This window comes from Myodes glareolus, chromosome 13 (genome assembly GCF_982192425.1).
Source record: "Myodes glareolus chromosome 13, mMyoGla1.1, whole genome shotgun sequence".
NCBI lineage: Eukaryota > Metazoa > Chordata > Mammalia > Rodentia > Cricetidae > Myodes > Myodes glareolus.
Genome location: NC_142038.1, coordinates 40,595,133 through 40,620,942, shown reverse-complemented (window position 1 = coordinate 40,620,942; position 25,810 = coordinate 40,595,133). Strand labels below are relative to the sequence as shown.

At 41.8% G+C, this 25,810-nt stretch overlaps 1 protein-coding gene and 1 long non-coding RNA gene across 2 annotated transcripts; both read left to right on the top strand.

Annotated features, from left to right (window-relative positions):
• The first annotated feature begins 1,820 nt into the window (after positions 1–1,820).
• On the top strand, positions 1,821–12,204 carry Arl14epl (ARF like GTPase 14 effector protein like). The gene is made up of 4 exons (XM_048419526.3): positions 1,821–2,110; positions 4,921–5,022; positions 6,860–6,999; positions 10,449–12,204. Exons 1-4 carry the CDS (start codon positions 2,057–2,059, stop codon positions 10,669–10,671), a joined length of 519 nt encoding a protein of 172 aa, XP_048275483.2. The 5' UTR covers positions 1,821–2,056; the 3' UTR covers positions 10,672–12,204.
• A 1,790-nt stretch (positions 12,205–13,994) lies between these two features.
• On the top strand, positions 13,995–21,951 carry LOC125390538 (uncharacterized). Its single transcript, XR_007228772.3, has 3 exons — positions 13,995–17,855; positions 20,634–20,716; positions 20,887–21,951. It is a non-coding gene; the product is annotated as an uncharacterized LOC125390538 (long non-coding RNA).
• Positions 21,952–25,810: the final 3,859 nt, after the last annotated feature.

Below are 25,810 nucleotides of genomic sequence, written 5' to 3'. Positions count from 1 at the left end.
TACTTTTAGTTCTTTGTTTTTTCTTTTTCTTTTGAGAGTTTCACACTGTAACCCTGGCCTGCCAGGAACTAACTGTACTATATAGTTCAGACTGGCTTTAAACTTAAGACAGTATTTCTACTTCAACCTCTTAAGTCCCGAGATTGTGGACACAAAACACCAAACGCAGCTCAATACTTTTAATTCTTGATACTTTTTTTTTGTTTTTGTTAAAAGGATTAATACGCAGTTTTGTGGCTTTGAAAACAGCTCACCCAGCTGGGAGGCTTCCGCTAGGGAGTCAGTTAATTGACCACCAGCACCGCCTTTTCCAAAAATGCCCTTCGTGAAATCAGACTCCCAGCAATTACCCGCGGAAGCGCGGTGTTTTCAGCAAGTACAGAAACCGAGGCTAATGACAGAATGAGATGAAGAAATAGTTCCATTCTTCTGTGTACAGTTCTTACCGCTAACGAGTTTGTAGGGAAATCGTACAGACTTTATCTGATACTGAGAGAAAACAGAGACCAATTCTGGGGCTAGCGTTTAAGCCCTGCATGTGTCCTGCTTTGATGACTTGCAGGTGTCTTTGCGATAGCGTTGAGCAATATTCCTTCCTTCCTACACAAGACACACCGGCTTTCCTAAAGTGAACTACACAAGCCAGGAGGTTTGACTGTAAAATATCCCCCACAGGCTCCTGTGTCTGAACACTCAGGACCCCGCGGATATGGCTGTTAGAAGGGTTGCGCAGTTTGTAGCAGTTTGTAATTGATGGGGGCCTCACTGGAGGAAGTGAGTCGGTGGGGGCGGGCCTTGAGGGTTTAGCTCCTAGCCCCACTTCCTGTTTACCTTTTCTGCTTCCTGACCAGTAGATACTTATGATCAGTTGTCTCCCATTCCTACGGACGTTAAGGTCCCGCCACAGTGGGCCATATCCCGCTGAACTGTAACCAGAAATAAGCCCTTCTCCTTCAAGTTGCTTTTCTCAGGGTGTTTTATCCCAGGAACAACCATTGTAAGACACCAAGGGACCCTAAAGATAAGTATTACTCAAGTGTGGGTTATCTACAGCTTTCTTGGTGGTCTGTGACTCAGAGGGCGTATGAAGACAAAGACCTGAGTTGGTCCCTTTCTCTGATGATTCCACGCCGTGTGCAGCCTGTCGGGGTTTAAAACAAACACTGCTTGCTTATCCACCATGAATAATTAGCTATCATGATTCGGGAATAAGCCACTGCTTCATCTGACATTCAACCTAGTCCAGTGCTGGAGAATATACAGCCATATAGTAGCAATCTAATGTAGCTTTTCAAATTTTATATATCATATATATGATATATGATAATTTAAATGAATAAATTTGATCACAATGGACTGAATTATAAATAAATGAGTTTAAAGACCAAATTCCAAATGTGACTTTATTTGGAGATAAATGCTTTAGGAAGTAAAGTTAAATGAAGGAATGCCAAATCTGAGAGGTTGCATACTCTTGATAAGAAGAGGGAGACTGCTGGGTGGTGGTGGTGCACACCTTTAATCCCAGCACTCAGGAGGCAGAGGCAGTGGATCTCCCTGAGTTTGAGGCCACCTAGTCTACAGAGCGAGTTCCAGGATCCCAGGGCTGAACTGAGAAGCCCTGTCTCAAAAAAACAAAAATAAATAAATAAAAGAACAAGAGGGAGGCCTAGATTTCTGATTTAGTCTTAGTGTACACACCAAGGGAAGGTCATGAGAAGAACCTGCCATGTGTGCTCAGGAAGAGACCCCCTTTTCAATATCAGTTGATGCCTTGATTTTCAACTTTGCTGCCTCTGGAACTGTAATGAGCAAATGCCAATAGCCTCAGCCTTCTGGGCGATGGTGCTTAGTTCTGGTGGCTCAAACATGGTTACAATATGACCATTTTTTTTAATGCTGATTTCAGAATCCAAGTCACATGTGGCTTCTGAGCTTAAGATGAACGCCTCTTCCCCATGTACCCTCTGTCTGGAAGGAGGGTACTCATGACCTCATTGTGTCCTCTCGGTTCCCTTTCAGGCTTCTCTAAGGAATCTTTGTGTGGCTGGCTTCTATGGATTTCCCTCACCCACTCATATACTCTGGACAGTTGGTGACAGATGCCTATGTAAGCCCTGATACAGTGTAACATCCTGAAAGGGATAGAGGCTTAACCAAATATGAGTTCCAAATTTACAGAACCTCCTAGTAACTTTGTTACTTTCTCCTTTCTCCTTCAGAGCCTCAGTTTCCTCACTTGCAAAACAGAAAAAACATATTTATTCATAACATGAAAATTTAATGAAGGACTTTATAATGTTAGTCTAAATGCTTAGCATAAATCAGGTTCTATAAGCACATGATTCGTAGGGCGTGTATTTATTTTTAGACTGGTATCAGTATCAGGAAATTTTCTTGGCTGGTTTAGAGCTCACTCTGTTCCCTGGGTTAGCCTTGAACTCATGGAGGTCCACCTGCCTCTCGAGGGCTGGGATTAAAGGCTGTGCCACCACACCTGGCTAGTCACAAGGTGTTTTTGAGTACTGACTGGGTGCTAATTTGGGAGCTCACTGAGGGTAAAGTGAAATGTAATCCTTCTCCATAGGTAAAGACCTAGCCAAAATGCGAATGTGAACTTAAAACCTGGGCACGGGAGCTCATACCTTTGAGCTCAGTGCTAGGGAGGAAAGGCAGGCAGGCAGCGGATCTCTGTGATTCAAGGCCACGCGAGGTAAGCCCGAGCTATCTAGTGAAACCCTGTCTGAAAACAAAAACAAATCAAACCGAACTGACTTAGAAGGGAAATGAGTGTTCGAACAAGCAGTAACTAGAGTGACTCCGGCTTCGTGTTTAAGTTGAATAAAGGAATTTGGATCAGACTATCAAGCAAGAAACTATTACCTGCAGTAGGACAGTGTTCTCTGCAGAAATCTGCCGGCTAACCTGCCCAATGAGCTTAGTGAACCAGATGATCTCTGCTCGGAGGAGCCTGTTCTCTCTCTACTACTGACCACTCCTGGCCTGGCTCTGCTCCGTAGCCCATGTGTGTTAGGAGTCTAGAAGCCTTGCTTGGACTCAGCCCATGTTTTAGATTTTTCATAACTCATGTGACGTGGTGCTAGGACAGAATACAATGTTAGTCAGACTGATTTTATATTCTTTTAGTCAAATATAGCGACTCAGAGTTTTCTGTGTGGCCAACCCTATTCTTGGAAATGTGCTTCTTCCATAGCTGGGGCAATAGTGATCTGTGCGCCTTCATTTCCATCACGGCGATGGTGACAGTAGATTCTTGGAAGAGGCACCTAATGGTTTTTTCGGTGTGTGTCAGAAACTGCATTGGCAGACAGAATTTCGGTTAGAAGTTAGTGGACATAATTATGTACATTTTACTTATTTACATTCAAAGACCTGCCCTGTCTGATTAGAAACTTCTACCTTAGGAATGCTGAGCAGGGAAAAGAGTGAGTTCTGACCATTTTTGTCCTTTTCCTGGGACAAATGTTTTGGGCTGATAATGATAACCAACTACAATTTAGTGCCTGTCGGAATTGTATTATAATTCCATTTTTATTTATCTGGGGCATGCAATGATTAGTTTTAATTGTTAACGTGACAGACTCTCGAGTCACCCAGGGAGAGAATCTCAATGAGAAACTATCTAGATGGCGTTGACCTGTGAGCATGCCAGTGGGGAATTACCTTGATGGTGTCGGGTGAGATGAGGAGGCGGCCCACTATCCCACTCGCTAGGCAAGGGATTCTGAACTGGGAAAGGAGAGAGAAAACAAGATGAAGGCCTGCATACTTCATTCCTGTTTCCTTGTTCTTTTACTTGGATACAATGTCTCAAGCCCCTGTAACTGATTTCCTTGGGTTTAGAGACAGACTCTAGCCTGGACCGGGAACTAAAAATAAACCCATCTCCCCAAATTGTTTTTGTCAGAGTATTTTTATCACAACAACAAAAATGAAAACAAGAGCTCAAAAGAGCAGCTCCGTCCCCTAGAGTATTCACGGAGACCTACATTTCGTGAGCAACTTAAGCGAAAGCACTCAGGGTGAAGGAGTTTCGGAAGAAATCAATTATTCCTGTGTACTTTAAATCCCGTAGTGTTTCAGGAAGAGCTCTTGCCTATAGAAATATCTTTTAAAAATCTCTCCTTTGAGGAAGAATGTTTATTATGTAAAGAAAATAGAGGGTTTGGGCTTTCTTTTGGACATCCTTTTTAAGAAGCTCCTGACAGAGCCCCAGGAGGGAAAGGAATCTTAGTGAATCAGAAAAGCATGCTGGATGGGAGAGGACCCAGGGCTCAAAGAGAGAGGCTTAAGTTAGGTGAGAGATGGGAGAAGAGTGGCAGGGAAGACACGTAGTGTTGACTCTAGTGCTGGGTCCTGAGTCTAGGGGTCTAGGTTATAGGCAGCTGTAAGGCCCTCACTGATATATCAGGGACACGGGATGAAAGCAAAGAGGGATCACAATTATTTTAGCAGAAGTAATTGGTGTGGGATTCCCCTCTGTATGCTGTGATTGCCGTGAATGAGAACGGATATGAGCTTTACAATTACTAGGGACGTATGGCATTTAAGTATCAAGTATTGTCCCCCGCAAAATGAAGGGAAAAGAATGAAAAATTCCTTCTTCTTAAACAAGAGGGTTGGTCTGCAGCATTGTCTGCTCCAGAGCCATCCGTGATACTAAGAATGGTCACGTGATTTATCAGCGAAGCACCTGGAAGAGAGAAGCGTCATTGGAGTGGTTCCAGGGAGCGGGATGCAGGAAGTTAAGAGGGGGTGGGGAGAAGGATCCAGACTTTCTCACGTAGTCTGACTTTGGATGGAAAGACTACCTGGGCGGAGATCCAAAGAAAAGCCGAAGACGAAACACTGACGTGTATGCCATTGACATGTTTCATTTCTTTCCGATTACCTTTTTAGTGGTCAAAAATGAGCGCACCGTCCGATAAGAACAACCTCACTCGAGAAGGATCCACAAATCAATTGTTTCCAGAGAGAAGTCAGATTGGACAGAAGCAGCTGGTATATAGCGCGCAGATTTCATGATTCCGTGTTATTTGTTGATCTTCCAGCAGGGGGCATCTGAGGTGGCTGTGGACGTGCAGGCAGGTCAGGCATCAGGACTTCACAAGAGAGAACTTTTCACTGGGATGGCCTGACGAAGTTCCTCTTTGCTTTGTGTTTCTTACTTTTAGCCTGGTGATCTCTGTATTGGAGTCTTGTCCTCGGAATAGAATGCTTGAAAAAAAAAATCTAGCCAGGTCTTTTATTTAGTTCTTACTGTGTATTTTGTACTTACCATGTCATGACTCTAAATGCTTTATGTGTATCGACTCACCCAAGTCTTATCACAAGATAATAATAGCCTTATTTTACAAAAACGAGTCGCTGAGGCTTAGAGAAGCAAGAATCTGTTCAATTTGCACAGTTTACGATGGGCAGAGCCAAGACTTAAACAGCAGCAGGCTCGTCTGCTGTGTTTGTCCCCTGCTTCTTACTATATAGCTGAGAACGGGACTGGAAAGTGCTAGATTTTTCAGCTTTCATAGCTGTACCCGAGAGTAGAGATGCTTCATAGGGTACGTCTGCAAAGCAAGCCAATGTACCCCCATCAAGGTGAAACTTTAAGGAGATGTTTCAGCTATTCTAAGTAGACTACCCGGACTACTATTAAGCTAGCTAAGCTACGAAAAAACCTATCTGTTAGACTGAAAGTGTCCCTTTTATTTCTAGGAATTGCATTTCCAGTGGAATCCAGCCTGTGTGCTTTCTGGCTAATCAGGTTATTTTCTTCTAAAATTCTTCAGGAGAATATTTCTTTTCCTACAACATGTGTGTTACATGCTTAGAAAATGTCCTCACACTGGCTATAGCACACATACACACACACCTGTAACCTCAACAACTTGAGAGGCTGAGGCAGGAGGATTGTCACAAGTTCAAGGCCAACCTGGGCTAAATAGATCGTTCTAGGCTGGCCTACTATGGAATTGGACTTGTCCCAAAGAAACAATGATAGCAATAACAAAAAGTCACCTTTTTATTTTGGGGAATATGTGAGCGTTTGACTGTGTGTGTACCTGCAAAGGTCGGAGGAGTTCTTGGGAACTGGAGTTACAGATGACTGTGAGGCACCATGTAGGTGCTGGGACTAGAACTCCATCTTCTGCAAGAACATCAAGGGTTCTTAACCACTGAGCTATCGCTCCAGCCTCACATCATCGTGTTTTCGTTGACGAGTCTTGCTTCTTGTCTTCACAATCAGGCCTCATTTTATTTCTAAACACAAAAGTTTCCCAAAGAGTTTTGGAAATTTCCCCTAACATTCAGAAAGTTATTTATCAAGACTTTTCTTGCTCGAGTCCGGCTTTGATTGAGAGTGAGCCTTCAGTGGCACTGTCTGTGTTGAAGCCCGATGGTGCATGGAGCCCAGAGCAGGCAATGGTTTTGAGACTCCTTCCAGAGGCTGGAGCTGGGTGAGGAGGAGGAGGATGTGTGACTTAGGCTTCTTCTGTGATGACTGAGGGGACTGCACTGTCCTTATGACCAAGAAAAGGTCAATTCTGGAGGTCATCCCTGTCAGGTTTGCAAGACTGTCGGATGCTTTGCAAGGATAAACAAGTCTACTGGTCTTGATTCGTTTCCAAATTTTCTTTATATGCACTTTATACTCTGTATTTCGAAAGAATGGCTTCATTTGAGAATGCATCGCCTTTTGAAACCGAGTCAGATGAAACTGTTCATTTTTTCCTTATGAATCAAACATATTTCCAAGTTGTCTTGATAAGAGCTACAGAGAATTCATTTTGAAAGAATGAAAAATGAATGAAACTACTAAAACACTCTGTTCATTTCACAGCAACAGATAGAACGGCAGCTAAAATGCTTGGCATTTCAAAACCCTGGACCCCAGGTGGCAGATTTTAACCCCGAGACAAGGCAGCAGAAGAAGAAAGCACGGATGTCAAAAATGAATGAATATTTTTCTGGGAAGTACAAGTAAGGTCATGACATATTTGATTCATGGGATTAAAAATTGCATGTGTTCTCCTTGATTTTAAAGCAAAGTAATTGAAAGTTACATCATGTTATGATTTCAAAACTTTCTTTTATCATACACTTAAGCCCCATTATGTCTTGATGTTAGTAGCTTTAAGAAATAGGCAGTACTGTTGAGAGCAAGGTGGCCAAGTGCCTGGAATGTCAGCACCTGGATGCAGAGGCAGAAAGATTCCAAGTTCAAAGTCAGCTTGGATTACTTAGGGAAACTATGTAAGTGTGTGTATGTGTGTGTGTGTGTGTGTGTGTGTGTGTGTGTGTGTGTGTAGGGGGGTAATCTAAATCTCAAATTAAAGATCATCTTGTTTTTATAAAGGGCCTTGTACTAAAATAATACCTTTAGTGGAAAGTTGACTAACTATAACAAAGAATTATTAAAAGGAAAAATAATGTCATCACATGTATGGATTCAGAATATTAAGTGGGTACCATATGATCACTCAATACAAGGACTGTTAACACACTATAATACACACTACCTGAAGTTGTAACTCAGGAATGGGGCACTTTCCTAGCATGTACAATGCCCTAGCTTCCAACTATAGCATGACAAGGGAAAAAATCCATTCCCCGGGAGGGAACTGGACAGACGGCTCGGCAGGAGGAATATTTCCTCTTCCTCCAGAGCGTCTGTGCTGCTCCCTAGCTCCACCCTGAGAAGCTCACAGCTTTCTGCAAATCCAGCTCTAGAGAATCTGATCCCGTTTTTCTGGTTTTGGGGGGAGGAGATCACCACACTCGTGGCATTATACTCACATATACACATTAGTTTTTAAATGATTTCTCTAACACGGAGTGAAAACCAAGCATACATAGTTGAACATTTGATGTATTGAAATGATGGTATTTATTATTTTTTCATTTTTCCCTTTTATTGAAAATAGATTCTTTTCTTACGTAATATATCCTGATTATAGTTTCTTCTCATTTTTATGTATAAAATATGGTATGTGTTTGTGCTGCTCTGATAAAATTGTTTTTAAAATCAAATTTCAGTTAATACTCATTAAGGAAAAGTGACATTCAGTTAAATAATTGTATATTTTCTCTCTCACACACAAATGATTTATCTGTATGATTTTCAGTTTAGCGTGTGAGTGCAGGTGCCAACAGAGCCCAGAGCTCTCAGATCCCCTGACACTATATAGTTACAGGTAGTTGTGAGCCACTCGAGGTGGATGCTAGGAACTGAGCTCCAGTCCTGTGGAAGAGCAGTCTGTGCTCTGAATTAGCCACTGAAACATTTCTCCAGCCCATATATGAATAATTAATAATTATATCATATATTATAATTATATTATATATTAATAATTAATAATATATGTTAAAGTATATGTTATGTAATATATATTAACACATATATAGACATATATGTATTAAGCAAACCATAAAGGTTGATAAATTCAAAGATATTTTTAAAAAATCTTAATCAGAAGGCATCCCTGCTATCGTGTGATCACGAGGCAGTGTCTCAACCTTTCTTACTCATCTAGGAAAGGGGGAAGGAAGAAACTGCATTACTTCAACTAACAGGAGGAGAGGAGGCGTTGGCTTAGGGACAAAGGATTCAGAGGTAGTCACTGTTATAGGCAGAGTTTTCCTCTTCTGCAGCTGCTCTCATAAAAACACAGTGAGGCTAATATGAATTACAAATGCTTGACCAATAGCTCAGGCTTATCACTCACTAGCTTTCACTTTTTAAGTTAACCCATATTCATTATCTATGCTCTGCTACATGGTGGTACCTTTATTAGCATGGCATGTTCATCTCCTGCTCCCTCTGCATCTGGCTGGCAACTCCTCTGTCTGCCCTTCCTCCTCCCAGAGTGTAGTTTGTTTGTTTGTTTACTTATTGGGTTTTTTTTTCAACACAGGGTTTCTCTGTGCAGCAGTCCTAGCTGTCCTGAACTCTCTGTCTCTGTAGACCAGGTAGGCCTTGAACTCATAGAGATCTGCCTGCCTCCACCTCCCAAGTGCTGGGATTAAAGGCGTGCTACCACACCTGGTCTTTATGGCTAACTAGTGTGGCTGCTTTGCATGAACCTTCAGGCAAGCTTTATTTATTAAAATAATAATATACCACTATACCAGAGCACTCTGTATCTGGCTTTCCCGCCTATACTTTCTGCCTGGCTACTGAGCTGTCAGCTTTTTGTTAACCAATGAGAGCAATACATATGCACAGTGTACAGGAGGATTATTCCACAGCACACTGTGACCAGATGAGTAGATCGCCAGCCTTTGGAGCTCATGGTGATGAGGTAGAGAAGCTGCTCCCCAGGATTTCAAGCAGAAGTGCTTTGAAGGATATATTGAGCGTGGTTTGGTTTTGAGTGGTAAAATTCCTGTAAAAGTCTTTTCCCCATGTCTGCTGCAGAGGTGGACAGAGAAAGTGTGGGGATCTAAGGTCAGAAGTGGTGCCCTCTGGCACTGAACATTTTTCCTTCCCTGGGGCCTTACAATACGGACTCCCACCACCTCGGTTTGCATTCTCTGTCCACACTGGGGTAAATACTCTTAAAGAAACAGCAGAACCTGGGACCTTTGTCATTAGTGTCTTTTTTTTTTCTGTCTTGCTTTAATGAGTATGGTGTAGTAATTGATAGTCCCCATCATTAAGACGTGTAGTCGTGTTTGCTAGAGGACTGTTAAGAGAGAAAAAGAGTCTAAGATCAGTAGAAAAATGTAGAGAGCATGAAGTCCTTATGCTGACATTAGGGAATCCAGGAATGGCAAAGATGCTTGTCTCTTCAGTGGAAGGGTGTGTGCCTGTTTTCCACCCAGAAGGCTGGGAGCAGATGTGGTTAATAGCCTGGTGACCTCTGTACTATCTGTGTGACCAGGTCACGTCTGCCCCCTGTAGACCCTTACAAACAGGACTGGAGGTGGTTTGTAGCCTAGTGACCTAGTATTCTCTGTGTGACAGAGACCACCCCAGACCCTCCCCCACGCCTTTGGATAACACACGTAGTCTTATCTTTAGAACCCATCTTCATGGAAGAGGTAACATGTACTTTGAAAGAGTTTCAATGAAATTTATTATGCCTTGAGCGTTATTGTGCACATGAGATTATGTTCTCATTCAGTGTTCTTGGGATGAATAATTACATGCCGCAGAAATGCTGGACAGTTAAGTTGATCTCAGCGACAAGCCTGGCTTCACATACTAGCTTGACTGTACCAAGCCATCATTACCATCCAATATGTGAGCAGGGTCGCTGTTTCTGGTAATGTCCAGGATGCTCTTCCCGCAGTGTAAAAGGGCCAGGTCCGTGATGGGACCACGCAGTGTAAAAGGGCCAGGTCCGTGATGGGACCACGCAGTAGCTTCTTCACAACAGCAAGGACAACAGTGCCGTCTCATTCGTGTCATCACCTTCTCGTTGCAGAGTGATGAAGAAGTATGACAAAAGTGGCAAGCTAATCTGTAATGACATGGACCTGTGTGACTGCCTCGAGAAGAACTGCCTGGGCTGCTTCTACCCTTGTCCCAAGTGCAACTCCAACAAGTGTGGACCCGAGTGCCGATGCAACCGCCGCTGGGTTTATGATGCCATTGTCACTGAGTCTGGAGAGGTCATCAGCACCTTGCCATTTAGTGTTCCCGACTAGGAGATGCTATGCATAGACACTTCTAGTCTCTCTCTCTCTCTCTCTCTCTCTCTCTCTCTCTCTCTCTCTCTCTCTGTGTGTGTGTGTGTGTGTGTGTGTGTGTGTATGTATGTATGTGTGTGTGTTCATGTGTTTTGAGACAGGGTCATATTCTGTAGCTCAGGCTGGCATTGACTTTATAGCAATCTTTTTACCCTAGCTTCCCAAGTTCTGGTAGTTTAGGAATAATACATCATGCCTGGCTTCTGTTTCTTGATTTTTATTGTATGCATACATACATGTATGGTCAGGCCACACACACACACACACACACACACACTTACACTTTTAAGTCAAACCTCTTCCTAAAGTTTTAGTGTTTGGGCAAAATGTTCCCCCAAGCTATAAATCAATGTAGCACGGACAACAATTGTGTAGCCTTATATGTCCCTCTCAGGTCCCTCAACTCGTGACCAAAGGCTGCAGGAGTGGACGGTCAGTCCTGCTCATCGGCACCAGTCCCAACTCTGCCTTGAAGTCACACCTCTCCCTTCTCAGGGTGTCTGGTTGAGAACACCACAGTTTTCAGATTTACAGAACGCTGTATCTAAAAGCTGTCTCCTAGAACATACAACCATAACTTTGTAATGTTTTTCTTGTCGTACATAAAGATAAGCAATGTTGTGCCTTTGTACTGCATATTTTTAGTTTTATTTTTTATTGTTTATAAAAATTTTCTATTTTGATGTTTACCTTAAATTTGGTAATGGTAATGTTTCTACTGCCAAGAATTTATATTTTACTAAATTACCTCTTAGTTTATTAAACTGAGAAGCAAAGACTTGAATATACTAAAAGCCAGTGATTTACACATTTCCTTACAGGGTCAGTATTTCAGAATTTCTTTAAAAGGAAGTTAGCCTTAATTAATATGCAGAGTGGATGGTGTGGAGATGCTTGAAGGGTTGAATTCAGCCTCCTTTTAACTAATTTCCTTTAATAAAGGCTTATTATTTATTGTCTGTATTTTTATCTCCTCCTCCCACCCTGTGTATATGGGGTGTGTGTGTGTGTGTGTGTCTTTGCCTTTGTCCTTGTGTGTATTCATAAACATGAGTGCAGGTGCCTTCAGGGACCAGAGACATTGGCTTCCTTGGAGCTGGAGTTACTGGCCATTGTGGATCTCTTGAAATCAGTGCTGGGAATGAGACCAGGTCCTTTACAAGAACAGCATGTTCTCTGAATGTCCGAGCCATCTCTCTAGCACTGAACTTACTACTTTTCCCCATCTTGTTTAAGTCAGAGTTTTCTGTTATGTTCATTGTCCTGAGGACTCTTACATCCTCAGTTACTAACTTGAGATGTCTGATATGACTCAAGAATTCACATTTTAAACAGATTCTCAGGTGATGCTGACACTACTGGCCTGGGGACCATGTGTGAAAATCACTTCTGTAAGTTACATTGGATACATAATGGAAGGGGGCGTTTAAACAGTGGGACTTAGTGACTTGGTACTATTTTCTTGTTTTAAATAAATGTGAAGTATTGAAAGCTGGGTTTTTCGGGTTTCTTCCCCCCACCCCACCCCACATAAGCCATTTTAAAAATACTTATTTTTGTACAATCTACACATGGTAGAAACTCTGAATGTTCCAGACTTGTTATGTGAGAATGTATTTTGATTTAAAAATCCTGAAGATTTTGTGGTGGCCTTGGAATGCCTGTTTACATAACAAAAGAAATTAGATCCTTCTGTACTGTTTCCCACAGAGTTTGGTTTTCTGGACTCCAGTTACTTTTTGTGGCTGGATATCGAACCCAGGGCTCCCTGCATCCTAGGTCAAGGCTTGTCACTGAGCTACTCCCAAATTCCTCTTGTCACTTCTATGGGACATCTAGTACTGGGAGTTAAACATGTGCCAAGTGTCTCCAGGTCATGACCTTTAACTACCATAGCCCTTGGAGACAGATAGAAAGTGAAATCCCCAAGTCACATCTTTTGAAAACTAACTGGGCATGAGTAACCCTGAGGGCAGCAAAGATAATGGAGACCCTTTTTATTTGATGTGTTTTCTTTCATTTTGAGAACGATAATTATTTTTTAAATAGTGGACCAAATGTATTAATTTATGACTTATTTATCTTTGAATCACACTATGTTTTAGTTCATGGGAATGATGGGTGGGTCAAACAACACTGAGCGAAGGTTTATCTGTGCCAGGCATTGAACTAGGTACCAGAGACATAGCACCGTCCAGAATCTACCCTCTCCCTACATTCATGGAGTTTCCGGACTTAAAAAAACCATTTTCATTTTTGTTCCTTTGCATTCTGCTTTTACAACTGCGGAGATGTAGTCCCAGTGAATTAAATTGGTTTGATGTGGGATTCACCACTGTATACTATGAATATGTTTTATTACCATTGATTAATAAAGAAGCTGCTTTGGCCTATGGCAGGGCAGAATATTTGTAGGTAGGAAAACCAAACTGAATGAAGGGAGAAAGAAGGTGGAGTCAGTGAGATGCCACGTAGCTGCTGAAGGAGAAAGACACCAGAATCTTACCAGTAAGCCATAGCCTTGTGGTGATACATAGATTGATAGAAATGTGTTGATTTTAGATGTAAGAGCTATCTAGGAACATGCCTGAGCCACTGGTCAAACAATGTTGTAATTAATATACTTTCTGTACAATTTTTCTGGTCTGGGCGGCCAGGAAAGGAAGGTGCGGTCTCTGTCTGCATTGGTTCTGGTGAGAGCACATTGAAGAGCTGGCAGCCCTGGTATTTGTTTGAGACAGAATTTTATACAGCTTAGGCAGGCCTAGACCTCCCTAAAAGATTCTTCTGCCTCCACCTCCTGAGTGCTATTATTAAAAGTGGGTATTACTATGCATGGCTGGCGATTGACCCCAAGGCTCCGCACATGCTTCAAGCTCTCTACCAACTGCACCGTATCCCCAGCCCAATCCTGATTTTAGCATCAGAAGCATTCCATTCCTGAAAACACAACATTCAAAATTGGCTAGTCCCTAAGACACATGCCGGTACCTTTAATAACATCCATTTCTCAGTCTCCTCCAGTTCTTCAAAATCGGAATTTCCAGAACTCGGGCCTTAGGCATCTGCTTCTTCGAGCTAGCTTCCTTGTTGACCCTCGTGGTGAGTGTAGAAACTCCTGCTTACGCCACCAGTATACCATCTTCATATTAAAAACGAAATGGCACTAGTCTCTCTTTTTTGCTTCTGCCTGCCATCCATTCTTAAGTAACAAGGTAATTTGGCTTTAAATGATCTGTCTCGGTGAGTAAATGTATTGGCAAGTTACGTTTGCCCCTATCCCAGTAAGTCCAAAATAAAGTAGAAGAGCAGTAATTACTAAGCAGACATTGCCTGCTACTTATACGAAGCCTAGTAAAACATGATGCAATGCGATTTCAGAAATCGGGTTTGGAAAATACAATTTTGGTAATCGGGTTAATGAAATATGATTTTAGGAATCAGGTTTATCTTGTTGATCTTGATCGAATTCCAACTGCATGGGGTTTTGAAAAGAAGCCTCCTAAACTAAGTGAGCGCTGCAAAAAGAAATTTATGTGACCTGCCAAAAACTCATTTTGCAAATATCTAGCTTTTATCACGGAGTGACTGGAGCTCATTAACTACTTGATATGAATGCAGATTAACAGGGAATATGTGGTTGCCTGGTCTGATTGCGTTAACCAAGGAAATTGTCTCCTTGGTGTAATGGGGTCTTTCTCTTTTCTGCTTAGCTATCATTCTGTGCTGATGGTGGGTCTCATGAATATGTATAGGAATTGGAAAGAAAGAATTCATGCGGGTCATTTGAATATAAACTGGTGCACGCTGAAGGATTTAGACAAGTCATCCTGAGCACATTTATGCAAAAGAGTTGTTTGAACTGGAATGCTGTTGCCACACCAATTTGCCAGACAACTTTGTGGGATTCTAATTTTGTAAGAATGAAAGAAGGTTGAGATAGTGTCAGATATGACCTTCTGTGCCTCCCTTCCAGCCCGGCATGAACTTTGGGATGCTGGTCACAGGGGTATCATTTAATTTTTCCATATACAGGTCATTTGCTTTCCTGGAAAGGGAACAGTGCCAGCTTGGATCCCTAGTGTTTTTACAGGGTCTTAGAAAGGTTTAAACATCCATACGAGCTAGTCTTCACTGTTGGGCTGTTCACCATTTGCTACGTGAGTGTGAGTTCAGAGTTCCTTTTACCAGGTTACAGTACCAGTGATCCTGGTGTGCCTGGCAGGGTAGCCCCAAAAGCAGAGTTATTTAACTGGCAGGCAGTGAATTGACACTTGCCTAGTGACCCGCGCTCCTTGTGAGCTTATCTTGTGTAGCAGAATTTGTAGAATCTTCATAGCTCTTTTCCCTACCCAGATTCTTTTTCCTTCCTGCTCCATAATGTCTGTAACAGCAAGTGATACTTGTGAGGTTATTTAGTACCAAATTCTACATGTTCTAACGTAAGTAGCCTTCGTCCTTTTATCCCCACAAACTTATAGTATGATCTAGAAAATTCGCATCAGCTTCCCAGATTTCCTAAAACTCCACTGTTTCCCCAGTAAAAGGAAGGGAGAGGACACATCACCCTTGCGTTGGACAAACAACATACTCTCTGCTGTCTAACGCTTTCACTTGGTTTGATTGAAAAAAATATGTGATTACATTTTTCAGTTGCATTATTGTTTTTCACGAGTATGTGTGCATGTACACTGGTGCAAGGATACATGTACATACGTGTGTGTACATGTGGAGGCTAGAAGTCAAGCTCAGATATCATTCCTCAGGAGCCATCCACCTTGCTTTTGAGACAGAGTCTCACTGGGACCTTGGGCTTGTTGGTTAGGTTTAACTGGCTGGCCAACAAACTCCACATATCTATCTGCCTGTCTTTCTCTCCCCAGTATGAGGCTGCAGAAGTCCACCACTATGCCTTAAACTTAAAATTAAGTAGAGCAAGTCTTCTCATTTTGTTTTCCTCTTTAAAAGTTTCTTTCTTTTCTTTTTCTTTTTCTTTTTCTTTTGCTGGGTGTGATGATGCACACACTTTTAGGGGAAACAGAGGCAACTGGCAACTGGATTTCTTTGAGTTCTAGGCAAGCCAGGACATACTGAGACCCTGCTTTTTATTGTTGTTGTTTTGTTTTTGTTTTATGTTCTATTACAAGTCACTTGTCTTCCCACATTCATTTTACAATGTATATGATCTGAAAGAGGTTAGCCAGATGTAGTATTAAATCTTCAAACATGGTATACCTTTTCATTCACTTAAAAATCCTCGATTTCCCTGAGCATCATTTGTAGTTTGGGGCAAAAATAAAAAATTGTTGATATGTAGTTGATGTGGGATGTCCTTCTGACTATGTGTTGCTTTTATTAGTTGATAAATAAAGCTGTTTCAGCCAATGGCTTAGAGAGTAAAATCAGGCAGGAAATCTGAGCAGTGATATACAGAGAGTGTATAGGCCAAGTCAAAGAGACACCATGTAGCTGCCAAAGGAGGTAGGCCACAGCCTCATGGCAATACACAGATTAATAGAAATGGGTTAATTTAAGATGTAAGAGCTAGCTAGGAATATGCCTAAGCTATTGACCAAACAGTGTTGTAATTAATATAGTTTCTGTGTGCTTATTCGGGTCTGGGCTGCCAGCAAACGAGCGAGCAGTCTTCGTTTACATGCAGTGTTAGATTTGCAGTCATGTGTTTGACTTTTCTGAGCATCTGTAAATGAGACAGTGTTTCAAATAATAATATTCACTACAACATGGACATAAAACAGATTTTACATATGTTTGTCATTATCCTACCAATTTCTTGAGTTTATTAGTTGTAGAAGGCTCTATTGTGGGTTTCTGTAATGTTCTCTGTAGTGGGAATCTGTCATCTGCACACAAGGACAACCATTTCTTCCTTTCTAATGCCTGTGTCTGTATGTTCATTTCTTTTCCCACTGAGGACTTATCCAGATGTCCTAGTCACCGTGCTGGATCACAGGTTGGGAAACAGACAATCTTTCCTGGACTTGATCTCAGGAGAATGCAGCCAGTCTTTCACACTGAGGTCTAATCATTCGTGTGGGGCAGGATTTCTGAAGGATTTCTGTGTTGCACATAGAACTTAGTTGATCAATTCTTGCCTTTCCTGTTCAGGTTGTGTTTTGTTATCCCCCCCTGGGCTTTTGTTATCTCCCCCTGGGTTTCTGAAGAGAAATTAGCTGCCATTCGATTTGCTCCTCTTTCCACTAGTAATGTCTGGTGTCTCCCCAGGGGTTTAGGATGTCTTGGTAGGGATCTGTCCTGTAGAGGAAGCTTGGCACAGTGTGACCAGGGTAGAAGGTGCCCACTTCCCTACACAGCTGGAGTGAGAGAGAGGACAGTATTTTCCAGTGCCCTTGGCTAGAATTAAGGGGCTGGGGTCTGGAAGTATTCTTCCCTTTCTCCCCTCCTCTTCCTTTACCTTTCCCTCCTCTCTCCTCCCCTCCCCTCACACCTCTCTCTTCCCTCTTCTCTCTTCTCATCTCTCTATCCTTCTCCTCCCCCTCCTCCTCCCCCTTCCATCCTCTCTTCCCCTATGTGGATATGGGAGGGGCTCACAAAGTCGCATCCCTAGCTTGGAAGCTGTTGTTGGTAGTTGGTGGCTGCTTGAGGAAGAAGAGAATCAGTTTTATATAGAAATATTTGAAATAATATGTTCACTTCTAAAATAATCATATTCTACTTTCTTTTTCTTCTTTTTTATTTTTTTCTACTTTCTTTTTCTTATGTAATTTTCAGACAGTTCTATTTTCTGGAAATAACACATTTTATCTGAGTTTTCAAATGTGCAAACAAAGTTGTACAAAACAAATTCTTCTTTTTATTAATGACTGTTTCTTAGAATTTTAACTAAATTATGGAATGAATAGTATGGACCAGGCTCCCTCAGTAAATTTATTCCCCCTTAGGCTGGTCAGGGTTGGATTCATTTAAAGAAGAGACACTCTTTACCCTGCCCAGAAAACTAACAGACAATTTTGGGTCATTGCATCAAATTAATTTTCATCTATTTTCTGCAACTTTCTTCTAAGATAAACCTACGGCCAAAATGAAGAGGAAGAAAGACCCTTCTGCATCCTTACAACATTTCTGTAACCGGGCTGTTTCCTGCATTGGAAATGGAAAAGGTCGGCAGTTTGTGACTATTTCATACGAAATATAATAGAATTTGCCTTGATTTGGGGGTAGTTTCTACTAAAAAAAAAAAAGACAACTCTGAGAAAGAGAGAGAAAGGGAGGATTTTTTTTTCCATTGAATTGGTTCAGATTGAATGAGAGTCCTTGTTCACCTGTAAGTTTGTCCATGCAGTACTCAGCAGCAGAGTGGCATTAAATAATATTATTTATGCGATTTTTAGTATAGATTCTGGAAGAAGTAGGTAACTTTTCATTTTCTAATTTTTCTAATCTTCCTTAAAACAATAAAGAAAAAAACAAAATGAAAAAAAAAAAACCAGAAAGCACACACATGGTTTTGTCTCCCTCTGCTGACCATTTATAGGTACTTCCGTGTTATACAGGAGAACTAAGACAATTGTTAATCAAATCAAACTTTTTTCTTTTCTGCTCCCACCACCATGAAATAGTTATTATTTAAATTTGTTGTTTGAGAAGAATTTCATACATGTGTATAATAAAGTGTTTTGATCAAATCCTCTCCCTTCTAACTCCTCCATTTCCCTGTGACCGCTCTTCCCTCCCAACTTCACATGCTCTCTCCAAACCCCACTGTGCTACCAGTAAGTGCATGGCTGTAGGATCATCCAGTGGAGTTTGGGCAGCCTGTCAGGTCAAGTTCCTGAGGAAAACTAACATTCTCCATTTCCCGGCAGCCATCCATTGCCCACAGCTCCTGAGGTAGAAACTTTGGTGAGTGAAGCCCCACTAATCCATGCTGGAATCTTGACTGGCTTGATCTTGATCTCATGTAGTCAAGCTATTGTGAGCTCATGTGTGTGATGACCCTGCCATGTCCAGACAACGCTGTTTCTCAGTAATCCTCCATTACCTCTGGCTCTGACCTTCGTTCACCCCATTTCCCAGGAAGATCCCTGAGCCTTTCAGGGGAGAGATGTGGTGAAGATGTCACATGTAGGGCTGAGTATTCTGCAGTCTCCCATTCTCTGCTCCTTGACCACCCATGAGCCTCAGCATTACTCACCACTTTCTGCAAAGAGGAGCTTTCTCTGATGAAGGCTGAGAGATCCACTAATCTGTGCCTCTAATGGTATTTGGGGGCAGTTTAGTATTCTGTTCACTTAACAGGATAAAGCAGTAGGCTCTCCCCTAGGGTCTAGGACTTACTCAACCATGATTTCTTGGGCTGGTGTACAGTATCCTGCATTATTTTCTTCCTACGAAACGACTCTTAATCCAATCAGAAAGTGGTGAGTTGTTCCCCCAACATTTATGTCCCTGCTGCACTTGTAGCCATAACTTGCCAGTCTGGTCTTTACTGTCACTCACAGAGCTCACAACCAGGTAAGACTATTGGTTGCTCTTCTCCCTCCCCCGTAGAGTGCATAGCACCTTTCAGCACCACAAAAGATAGATCCCCAGTAGGGATGCAGATTCCAGGTCAGGACCAGCTTGATTTCTTCATGTCCTGTGTTCAAATGTATGGCCTCTTTGACAATATGGCTCCAAGAACAAAGACAATAGCCTGTAATGCCGTGTGTGTGTGTCTGTCTTTCTGTCTATGGGTCCAACAACTGGAAAAGAGGTAGCCTACTGTCTGAGCTAGGGTTTCTATTGCTGTGATAAAGCACCATGACCAAAAGGGAAGTTGGGGAGGAAAGGGTGTATTTGTCTTACACTTCAGCGTTGCCATTCATCACTGAAGGAAGTCAGGACAGGAACTCAAACAGGACAGGATCCCAGAAGCAGTGGCTGATGCAGTGGCCATGGACGGGTACTGCTTACACTTGCTTCCCCTGGCTTGCTCAGCCCACCTTTTTCTAGAACCCAGGACCAACAGTCCAGGGATAGTACCAACCACCATGGGCTGGACCCTTCCCCGTTGATCACTAAGTGATAAAATGCCTTACAGCTGGATCTCATCAAGGCGTTTCCTCAACTGGGGCTCCTTCCTCTCTGATGACTCCAGTTTGTGGCGAGTTAGTGTAGTCAGTACACTAACACACGGCCCTGGTTTTTGTTGTTTGATAGCCTACAGAATATGGAGACGCATTACCCTCTCATACACCCCCACATACACCATGAGGGTAACTTCATTCAAACTTTTTGTATATGTATCTGTACATATTTAGAGCTAGGGCTAGTACTCAGTGGTCGAAAACTTGCTCAGCATGCCCACAACCTGACTTAAATCCCCAACACTGCATAAAAATCAGAAAAAAAATATTTTTAAAAGATTATTTGAAGCTGGGTGGTGGTGGCACATGCCTTTAATCCCAGTACTCAGAAGGCAGAGGCAGGCATGTCTCTGTGAGTCTGAGGTTCGCCTGTTTTACAGAGTGAGTTCTAGGCAGGCACAGAGAAGTCCTATCTCAACAAACAAACAAACAAACAGACAAACAAACAAAAGTTCACTCAAATGTGATGATACCGAAAAATTTTCAATATATTTGTAATAACATATTTTCTCAAAAGTTTATTTACAGTATTTTATTTTTCAAATTTTGACAGTTTTCAACACAGTGAATGTGATTTTAGTTTGGCATTCCTTTAAACCTCAGAACTGAAATTTATAACAAAGGGCACATTTAGTCAAAAAATAAAGTTAGTAGAATAAACCGGATCAAATGTTTAGCTGGACTGTCTTGCGCTCAGGCTGTCTGGCATCATCTGGTCCTATGACCATGTCTCCTCAGTCCAGTTAGTCTCTGCCCAGCAGCTATGCAAGTGTTTAGCTTGTTTACACTGCTACTCTTTTATGTTCTCAGGAACTCTTCCTGCTTCTTAGAGACGACAGAGTCATCCAATGCATGACGTTGACATGCCAGTCCTCCTTCCTGCCCGAATCTTGGTAAGAATGACTCTTCATCTTTGCCTCTACTGTATACTCTCGGTGAATGGGATTCCTCTCTGGTCACCGAACAGCCGAATGAAACGACCTCTAGATCCCACGTCTCCAGGTTCTCCAGATTATACACGACAATTATATCATCCTTTCTTTTCTCTGTCTTTACACTCTAGTGTTCTGCTGTCATTTCATGACCTTGCTTGACTTTCAACTACAAGTGGCTTTGGCTAATTTAAGTTTAAAGAAGCGGGGTGACTCTCTTCACAAAATGCACACGTCTAATCTTCGAAGGAATATGCCAGGGCTGCTTCATGAACTGGGCATCAAGAGCACCTACAGTGTCCTCTAGGATCAATTGTCAGAGCTCAGCTGAGGAAGCTGAGCTAATGCAGTTGAATTCTCAGGAGTCAGACCAGCCAATAAGTGCAACCAATGAAGAATCAAACAGTTAGATCTCCAGCCACTTCTTGTGATGGAACAAGGCTGTTTCTACTCTGTCTCTTTCATGGACCTGCACGTTAAGTCTTGGGTCAAGTTCATGTATCAGGTACCAGCATGGTACCAGACATCCTGAGGTCTTTGGGGGAAGTATAAGGATGGACATGTTGTCTTCTGGACCACTGGATAATGATGAAACTTTACCATTCGAGAAACTTTATACATGGAGGGCCTACGGTACAGGCAAAGTCCTATGTATAATAAACCCTCTTGCAGTTCAGGGAAACATATGACTATGTAGTTGTGATAACCAGGAAGTGTGAACTGATTGGCCTATGTAATCTTGAGGGCTTGGTTTCTTTCTTCAGTTGCTATTAACATTGTGTGAGATTATGGGAACCATCAGGAGACTGTATCACACGGGAGACACTGCAAGGCTAGAGGATGTAAGGGGGCCAGGCATTTCTGAGATCATGGGAACCATCGGGAGACTGTATCACACGGGAGACACTGCAGCGCTAGAGAACATCAGAGGGGCCAGGCATTCCACACTCGATCAGTGAGGAGGCTGGGCAACCCTGAAAAGCCTGTGTAGCTGCTCATGGTTCTCGTGAGGCACATTAAGACCCCTACCTGTTTGTCTTGTTAGAGCCACCACTTAACTTTAGTAGTGCTGTGTTGGCTCTGGTCCCAAAAGAACATAACTGAGCCCATCTTGTCAATTTACTAATCTAAGCAAACAGTGAGGAGAGAGCCTCTTAAAAATCCTCTGTAAATAAAATATGGGTGGCTATATTGAAGATATGTGTTTGGATTCTTTTCAAATGCAGTGGTATTAATAATTTACTTCAGATTTTCCTTTAACACAAAAAGTCTTAAGTAAATTTTGAAGACGTTTAATGAATTACTGTTCCTTATAAGCTATCATAAGGATGACATTATGAGGCTGGAGAGAAGGCTCAGTTACTAGGAGTCTTAGAACTAGAATTTGATCCCCAGCATCCATGTTGGGCAGCTTATAATCCTATTTAAGAAGGATCTGATGCCTCTGACGTCTGTGGACAACTTCACTCATATACACACATGCGCGCGTGCACACACACACACACACACACTCACACAACACGTCACGTATTCACATCCACAGACACATACATGTGCTGTAGGAATTCCTACAACCAGTAGCCTTTAAGTTACGGGCCCACTTGGGTGTGGCCTCTTATACTATAAATGCTAATGTAAAGGAAGTGTCTGGCCTCTCTTCTGATTGCGGGATTTAGTTGCTATTCCCCGTTTGAGCAGAGAACTGTAATCTGTGAGTCTACCCCTAAATAAATAATCCTCTATTATACTCTGGGATTTCTTTTAAGCATCAGCCTTCAATCTGGTGCTCCACATGGATCCAAACTCCACACCTATGGGGTGGACTGTCTTAAATTAAAGGCCTAACGGGTCCACAACCCAGAAAGTTTCCCACCTTTGCCTGCTTTTCTTGTTTTTACCCACCGCAGGGTGTGTGTGTGTGTGTGTGTGTGTGTGTGTGTGTGTGTGTGTGAAACCCCCACCACAAAGCTAACTGTGTGTGGCAACTTGGAAATTTCCCAAGCTCGCAACCCTCCCTCCCCCCAGTTGCCGTGTTCCCTGCCACATGGCAACTTGTGCAGCTTCCGGTTTGTACTTCCAGCTCCTGAGTTCTGGGCTTCTTGCTCCATGTACAGAATTGATTTAATTGCTTTTAATTTGTCAAGCAAAGTATATATCTCAGTATTTACCTGGCACCAAGGAGGGGAAACCAAAGCAGCTCAGGACTGTTCATAGCACCAGGTTGTGCTGCTAGTCACGACTCTGCAACCATGACACCTGTTGGACAATAAAGATTATTACACCTAAAACAGTTTACCGGACCTCATACCAGGTAACTATTTTATTAATTAATAACTCAATAAACCTGAAAGTTATATAATAGCAGACAATATTACTATAGAGAATTTTAGTAACTTTTTTTGCTATTACTATGTATTGTGTTCTGCAAGGCTATATGAGTATTGTGATAAAGCCATTTATTGGTTATTGAGGCTCAGTTTTTTTCTTCATATTATATCCTTAAGAAAATGGTTTGATAACAGAGCCAAGAATGAGGCACTTTTAGAAATGATACAATCTTTATAGACTAATAATGAACACCTGACAGGATTAATACCACTGAAAATCAAAAGTTACCTGAAAAAATTAATACTATTGAAAAAGGTAACATTAATTTGGCAGACAAAATTGAATCAATGACAAAGGGTACTGAGAAATTATTTGAAAGAATTCATACTGTTGAATTTGGCAATCAAAATCTGTCAAAAAGTTATGACATGTTAGCAGATGGAGTATCTCTCCAGGAAGGCAATCTGAACTCTATCCAAATAATGTCCAAGGATGAGGTGTTATCTTTAAAGAAAAAACTTCAGACGTTGGAATCACATGAGCAGAATGAGAACCAGAGGCTAGGTGCCTCAATGAAATCACTAGAAATATACACAGGCCAAGAGATTCAGACTTTACCAAAGACAACAGTAAAAAGATTAGAAATTATTGAGGAAATTATTGGAGCTGATGAACAGGGAAAGAAGGCACAAGGACAGGATTCAACATCATCAGTAGCTGTCAGAGATGACTTACCCAGGGGTTTAGCTTCCTACCCTGTAATCTACTCTGACAAAACATCAAGTTCTAAAGGCCCAAAAGGATCCAAAGAAGATAGATGGATACCTATAGGAATTAATGATCTAAAAATAATTAAGCAAGCAGTAGTAAAGTATGGCTTGCATTCTGCATTTGTTAGGGAGATGATAAAGACATGAACTAGCATTAAAGCAACGTCACATGTCTGGCTTCAGTTAGTTTCAGCAGTCCTGGATGATGGGACCTTAACTGATGTCTAAATGTTATTTAAGGGAAGAGGCTAAAATTTTAGAACAACAGGGAAAAGTCAAAGGACTTGAAACTTCCCAAGATCAAATTCTTGATGAGAGCACTTATGCTGACCCACAGGCTCAAGCCCTTTCCAATGAACAAATCTTGTCCCTATGACACAAAGCAACCTTAAATGCTTGGGACAAGATTCTAGAACTAGGAAAATGAATTGAATCATAAACCTGGGTTAAACAGGGCCAGAGAGAACCCTTTAGTGACTTTTTACAAAGATTACAAATAGGAATAACAAATTCAGATGCTAGATGAGTACTTATTGAATCTCTGGCTTTTGAAAATGCCAAATTAGAATGCAAAAAGATACTTTAGCCTTTAAGAGGTAGATCAGCACCAATGGATTAATGGATCCTGCATACAGTGAACATTGAGACATTTGACTATAATACCGAATCTTGGGTAGGAGAAGCAATTTCCAAAGGAAAGAGGAGACATCAAAATGCCAAGTGTTTTAATTGTGGTAAAATAGAACATCTGAGAAGGGATTGTAGACAAGGAATTCCTAGGAGTAATATCTCCTCTGGGAATGGCAAAAATAGGAGGACTCAGCCTTCAGGTATATGTAGAAGGTGTGGCAAACACCAACATTGGACCAATGAATGCAGATCAACAAAAGACAGACAAGGCAACCTGATACCATTAAGAAACTACTTGGGAGGCCTCTTGCAAGCCCCAAGCCAAAAGAGGCCCAGTCATTCCCAGTCACTGTGGAGGACATGTCTCACTAGGAAAATTTAAAAATCCAGAGCCTTCTGTAAAAGACAATACTGTTATGGATGATGGATAAATAAAAAATTCCAATAGAAAATAGGAAACATATATTCTGTCAAATTTCTATAAATGATCAAAGACCAAAGCTAAGAATGCCTATAAATGGCATTGTAATTGTGGGTTTGATAGATATAGGTGTGGATGTGAGTATCATTATCCCAGAATTTTGGCATCCAAATTGGCCTCTTCAAGAGGCAGATGTTCAATTACTAGGAATTAGAACCCTATCTCAAGTGAAACAAAGCACAAGATGGGTTGAATGCATACAGCCAGAAGGACAAAGAGGAAGGTTGAGGCCATATGTGACTATTATTGCAGTGAATTTATGGGATCATGACCTGCTGCAGCAATGGAATACCCAGATTAACATTCCTGCAGTCCCAGGACCTCATAATTCTGGGAAGGATTTATAAGGTACTATACACAAAGGTCACCAGCCATTCAGGCTGTACAAGAACACAAAGCAACTAGCAAACCCTTCGAGGTACCAACAGACCCACCTTTAAGATGGTTAACTGATAAACCAATATGGGTAAACACTGGCCGTTAACAAAAGACAAACTCAGGCTGTAGAACAGCTGGGACAGGAGCCACTAGACCTCACCATATTGAAGAATCAACCAGCCCTTGGAATTCCCCTGTATTTGTTGTTAAAAAGAAATCTGGTAAATGGAGAATGGTTACAGATCTAAGAGCTGTCAATAAGGTAAGTCAACCTATGGGCCCTCTACAATCTCAATTTCCTCTGCCTTTTCTATTACCAAAAGGATGGCCTCTTATAGGAAAAGGACAGAGAAAAATTTGCCTCCACAGTGCCTATTTATAATAATTCTCAACCTACTAGGAGATACCAGTGGACTATCCTTCTACAGGAAATGCTCAACAGCCCCACCCTATGCCAATACTTTGTAA

Bases quoted from the DNA above. Each gene is read 5' to 3' on its own strand.
- Arl14epl (XM_048419526.3), top strand. From the start codon at position 2,057: ATGGATTTCCCTCACCCACTCATATACTCTGGACAGTTGGTGACAGAT. The intron at 2,111-4,920 runs GTAAGCCCTGAT...TTACCTTTTTAG, and splicing joins AGTTGGTGACAGATGCCTAT to TGGTCAAAAATGAGCGCACC. The intron at 5,023-6,859 runs GTATATAGCGCG...TTCATTTCACAG, and splicing joins AGATTGGACAGAAGCAGCTG to CAACAGATAGAACGGCAGCT.